The sequence below is a fragment of the Otolemur garnettii genome, unplaced genomic scaffold, assembly GCF_000181295.1.
Source record: "Otolemur garnettii isolate 467f Iridium unplaced genomic scaffold, OtoGar3 scaffold00047, whole genome shotgun sequence".
Classification (NCBI taxonomy): Eukaryota; Metazoa; Chordata; class Mammalia; order Primates; family Galagidae; genus Otolemur; species Otolemur garnettii.
Genome location: NW_003852442.1, coordinates 9,203,630 through 9,209,582, shown reverse-complemented (window position 1 = coordinate 9,209,582; position 5,953 = coordinate 9,203,630). Strand labels below are relative to the sequence as shown.

At 42.6% G+C, this 5,953-nt stretch overlaps 1 protein-coding gene across 1 annotated transcript in view; it reads right to left on the bottom strand.

The window, feature by feature from the left end:
• The window catches only part of GLG1 (golgi glycoprotein 1), an 80,383-nt gene that overhangs the window by 33,989 nt on the left and 40,441 nt on the right, over positions 1 to 5,953 (bottom strand). The window contains exons 9-10 of the mRNA XM_023514094.1: positions 4,970 to 5,071; positions 1,500 to 1,653 (exon numbers count right to left, since the gene is read on the bottom strand). Of these exons, the coding sequence (XP_023369862.1) occupies positions 1,500 to 1,653; positions 4,970 to 5,071 (256 nt within the window). The remainder of the gene's footprint in view (positions 1 to 1,499; positions 1,654 to 4,969; positions 5,072 to 5,953) is intronic.

Sequence of the window (5,953 nt, the reverse complement as noted above, 5' to 3'; positions counted from 1 at the left end):
GGCCTGGGCTGGATTTGAACCCGCCACCTTGGGTGTACGTGGCTGGTGCCTTAGCCACTTGAGCCACAGGTGCCGAGTCTCAATTTTCTATAACAAGTGAGACTGACATGCAATAGAGAATCTTAGAAGGTATAAAAAGGCCATCCTGGAGCATGGCAATGTGGCACCAGAAGACCCAATACTCCTGAGTGCCAACCACACACAAACATCCATACAAAAGGTAGCAGCTGGGTACACAAATACCAAGTGCCTGAGGTGCTGTACCTTCTGCTCTAACTAGTGCACTGTCTCATTAATACAGGCATTAAGTGTTCCGCTGCCTAGGGCAGAAGTCTTAAGAACCATTTGTATCCTGGCTAAAAGGTTCTAATGGACCTTTAAAGCTAAAGTTAGGAAAACAGGATTTAATTGTCCATTTGTGATTCAGATTTGCGGAATTTTTTTTTTTTTTTTGAGATAGAGTCTCACTTTGTAGCCCTCAGTAGAGTGCTATGGCGTCACAGCTCACAAGCTCACAGCAACCTCAAACTCTTCGGCTTAAGCGATTCTCTTGCCTTAACCTTCCAAGTAGCTGAGATGACAGGCACCCACCATAATGTCTGGCTATTTTTAGAGATGAGGTCTCGCTTTGGCTCAGGCTGGTCTTACCTGTGAGCTCAGGCAATCCACCCACCTTGGCCTCCCAAATGCTGGGATTACAGGGGTGACCCACGGCGCCTGGCCAAGATTTGCAGAATTTTAAGAAAAAATCTGGAAATCTTACCCCTACTCATATCATTAAAAATATAAAATCATATGGAAAGAGGGTGGTAGAGCAACTCTTAGGCATACTCACTGCATGAAGAAGGCTCTAGTAGTGCAGTAACCTCTCCCCATCAAATACACTAACCAAAGTTTGCCTGAGATGACAGAAATCAAAATATATAACAAACTATTTAAAAAAAAAAAAGATAGGTCTCATGAACTCTCCCAGAAGCCACCACTCTTCCTCTTCCTCTAAGCGGCCTGAGGTAATCTGTGAAAATGGTTTGCTATTTACTTGATCCAGAAAACCTCACAAAGTCATACAAGTCCAGAGGTTCAAATCTTTATGTTCATGCGAAATGGCCCAGGCCAAAAAGGTTGCTGAATTTTTGTTGCACATGCTTAAAAATGTGGAGAGGAACACTGAACGTAAGGGTTTAAATGTAGATTCTCTGATTACTGAGCACATCCGGATGAAAACAAAGCACCCAAGATGAGTCACGAACTTCCAGAGCTCATGGTCACATTAACCCCTACATGAGCTCCCCCTGCCACATCGAGATGATCCTTATTAAAAAGGAACAAATCGTTCCTAAACCAGAAGAGGACGTAGCATAGAAGAAAAAGATATCCCAGAAGAAACTGAAGAAACAAAACTTACGGCACGGGAATAGATGCAACATAAAATAAATGCAAATAACAGTAAAAGGAAAAACAAAGGACAAGAAGAAAGGAAGTCAATATTGACAGCATACCCTCCTTCCCTGTTCCTCAGTGCGGTAGGCGTGTCTGTATAAACAAGAGAACACAGCTCCGGGAGGCATAAGTTCACTGGTCTCATTCCAACCATGGGTGTGGCAAAGACGAGAGGCATCTCCCTGGCACTTGCGGTATAAGACGGGGTCCAGCCTACAAAAGAGTTAAAAGGTAACCGCTCTATATTTCCTTCTGAACACGCTAAGGGTTTTTACTAGGTGCTTTGCTTTGTATACTCACTAATAATCACCCCCAGAGTAGGGAGACTGACGATACGCAAAAGTATATTCCTGAACTTTGCTCTTAATGAATACACAGTGGTCAATCTGTAGAAATTTGTTCATTTTCATAAAGACTTACGTTTTACCTCAAAGATGTTGTCATGGTTATGTAAGGTACCTATAATAACATTACAATAACAAACTCAGCCCTGACAGGCCTTGGCTGAACACAAAAAACTAGGGTTGTAGCTATCAGGAGGCAATTTACAGCTTTTTACTTAATTCTCCTAAATATTTTTTTTCTCCAACAAAAGCAGTTTGTCATTACTGCAGGGAAGCTAGGAAGGAACAGGACAAGTGATGGTCTCCAAGAACCCCCACGGCTAAGGACTGCCAAGTCCCTGGTCAATGAGGAAGCCAGGGGAGGATCAGCATCCTGCCCCTTTTGGTTTATCTTGCTGGCTGGTGAACTCAGGCTTCTGCCTCACTTTAACAGAATACTTAGAAAAAAGCATTTAATAAAAAACACAAAGTATGGGTAGCGTCTGTGGCTCAAAGGAGTAGGGCACCAGCTCCATATACTGGAGGCGGTGGGTTCAAACCCAGCCCTGGCCAAAAAACAAACAAACAATTAAAAAACAAAACAAAACAAAACACTAAGTATGAGTGAAGTTCAAACGTTACTGATACATAAAATTCAGTAATATAGGACAGCGCCTATGGCTCAGTGAGTAGGGTACCAGACCCATATACTGAGGGTGGCGGGGTTGAACCTGGCCCTGGCCAAACTGCAACAAAAAAATAGCCGGGCGATGTGGCGGGTGCCTGTAGTCCCAGCTACTCGGGAGGCTGAGGCAAGAGAATTGGGCTAAGCCCAAGAGCTGGAGGTGCCGTGAGCTGTGATGCTACAGTACTCTACCAAGGGGGAGTAAGACTCTGTCTCTAAAAAAGAAAAAGATTCAGTAATATTAGGAATGGCAAGATAAACAGAATCTCCTACTCAACTTTTTCTTTTTTTCCCATGCAAGGTAAAGCAGTTGTTCTTTTGGTTTCCCCGAATAGGCTTATCAATGAACAAAACTTGACATTTAACTTTTTTTATCATCATCATCATCATCATCATTATTATTTTTGTAGAGACAGAGTCTCACTTTATTACCCTCGGTAGAATGCTGTGGCGTCACACAGCTCACAGCAACCTCCAACTCTTGGGCTTAGGCAATTCTCCTGCCTCAGCCTCCCGAGTAGCTGGGACTACAGGTGCCTATCACAATGCCCAGCTATTTTTTGTTGCAGTTTGGCTGGCGCCAGGTTTGAACCTGCCACCCTTGGTATATGGGGCTGGCGCCATCTCACTGAGCCACAGGCGCCGTCTGCTTTTATTTTTATTTTATTTATTTATTTGAGACAGAGTCTTACTATGTTGCCCTCAGTAGAGTGCTGTGGTATCACAGCTCACAGCAACTTCAAACTCTTAGGCTTAAGCTATTCTCTTGCCTCAGCTTCCCAAGTAGCTGTGACTACAGGTGCCTACCACAACACCTGGCTTTGCTGTTGTTGTTGCCACTGTTGTTTTTTAGCTGGCCTGGGCTGTGTTCAAATCTGCCAATCTCAGTGTATGTGGCCGGCACCCTACCCACTGAGCTACTGGTGCTGCCGACATTTAACTTTTAATCTGGCCATGGCAAATTAAGCAATGAGCCTGCTTCTTCTCTAGATCAGACCAGGGGATCCTTAATTCTGTCCATCGTATCTTGCCAGATCTGGTGAAGGGCTCTTTAGTATAGGAGACAGGCTAATATTGCAGAGTGGCCATTAAGACTATGCAGCACTTTTTTGATTAAGGGGGGGAAGAAATTAAAGAGGAGAAAACATGACTTTGATTAGGGCAGTACACTCATTAAACACTTTATTTCAGTTTAGATGGCCTGAGGAAGCACAGGGAAATTATCACCCAGCTTTCTGCAGTCCTGTCCGGAACTAATTTGAAGAAACAGAAATAAAAACACATTGTACCTTCAGGTAAAGTATGTGGGCCAAACATGTATTAATCACCAGAAAAGGTTAGTAACCACATGACAGTGGCTTAACAACTGACTCAGAAAGCAGATGAACTTGGGAAGCTAGAAGACATGGAGATGCAGTTTTGGCTGTTTGGAAGGTGAGAAGGGAAGACAAGCCATGGGGATGAGAGGGCCAGACCAGCGCCATTTTGTTGTTTACTGCCTAAGTTCTGTCCCATCTTAAATAATAAATTTCAGCTTCCCCAAAATCCTGGCCTTTCCCCGAAATCAAGCACCCCAGTCAGCCAATCAGAAGTGCTCCCCACCCTTCTTGCTTCATACCACCCTAAGACCCCAGTTAGGAAATCCCCCACCCCTCATACCTGTACCAATCCAGAGCCTCCCCGTACTTCCCCAAACCCTGACCATCAATCACCTATACTTCCCCATACCCCGACCGCCAATCAAAAATGTACCCCACCCTTCTTCACCCTTCTTGCTTTCTGTACTCTATAAAACTTTCCAACCCCCTAGGCTCGGGGCCTTCCTTTGTATGTTTGCCAAGAGAAGGTCTGGGCTCGAGCTTGCTAAATAAAGCTCGCCTCTTGCTTTTACATCAGAGTATGTCTCGGTTCGTCCCTTCGTGGGCTCGGGGACTCAGGGAAATTCTGGGTACAACAGGGAGAGGAGAGAACTGGGGCCATAAGCGACAGTGCCTCTGACTATAATATACACTCTCCTCCTATTACGTTCCCCACCCATTTTTATTAAAAAGATGAGAAAGGAATTAGAGAATCAAGTTGTTACTTCTTGACAAAAGCCTCTTAAGATAGAATAAATTCAATAACTCTGAATGGTTAAAGAAATAAAAGCAATTCCCACACCCTGTGCAAATCAATACAAATACAAATGCATTACTATCGTTTCAGAGACAGATCTGAAGATGCTTCTGCTGCCCCTACAGATGCCGTAGTTCTTTCCAGATAGATCTTATCAGAAACATTTTGACCTTGATTTCCAAAGTACTGGTGAACAGGGATACTCAGTACAGACTTGTAGTGGGTTGATATGCTTTTAATTACTGTTCTGAAAGCAACAGTTTTTTAGGCAACTGGAGTATGTTAGCTGTCATTAAACACAACAAAAGTTAATGTCCTACTGCTTATTTCTAAATATATAGGTAATACTGACTACACAGGAGAACAAGCTAAGGCAGTGCACTTACTTTGCCTGCAAAATACTTACTTCCAATCTCGGGAGATGAAATATTGTAGCTCTAAGAGACGATGTTCACAATCTTCCACCATCTTCTCTGTATACAAATGTTCCATAAGGCATGAGAGGATCCTTGACATAAAGCAGGTGAAATTTTAGTAAGAGAGAAGTGTCTTAATGAGAGGTTCAGAACTTCATGTCCATATAATATATTCTTGGTCTGAGGACAAAACCCTTTAGCTATTTTCATAGGACAATAGAATTTATTTTTCTGAGAATCACTCAAATTAAAATCTGACAGTTATTACACCTATCAACTTCAAAGCCACTTACAGTTAGGACTCAGCTGCACAAGATCTGTGTGATGTTGCTGTATTTTTAACTGTTTATTATAAAAATTTTCCAACATGTACAAAAGAATCATGTAATAGCCATCTTCCCTCTCCACAATTTTACCAAACAAGGGCCAAGTTCATTTTAAGTCTATGCCGCTTTGCAGATATTTTAAAGCAAATCCCAAACACTATCATTTCATTCGCAGATACTTCAGCATGTTTCTCTAAAATATAAAAACTTAATACTATTATTGTATCACCAAGAAAGTAAGAAAAAATCCTTAATATCATGGATTATCTTGTTAGTTTTCAAACTTTCCCAAAGATGTCATGTCTTTTTACATGTTTGTCCAAATCAGGACCCAGAAAAGGTCTACATGTCATATTTAATCAATAAGCATCTTAAACAGTTGCATACCCCTGGGGCAGGGGTGGGGAGGTGGGTCAAAAAGTGACTCCCATCCCCCCACCCCCCCCCCCCACCAATGATTTGTTTTCACTGAGACAGATATGTAAAAGCCACTTCTGTAGGGTCAATTCTTGACACTCCCTTGGTATGCAACTATTATCTGTTTAATTAATTAATTATTCAAGACAAAAGTCTCAAGCTGTCACCCTGGATAGAGTACCGTGGCACCACAGCTCATAGCAACCTCCAACTCCTGGGCTCAAGTGATTC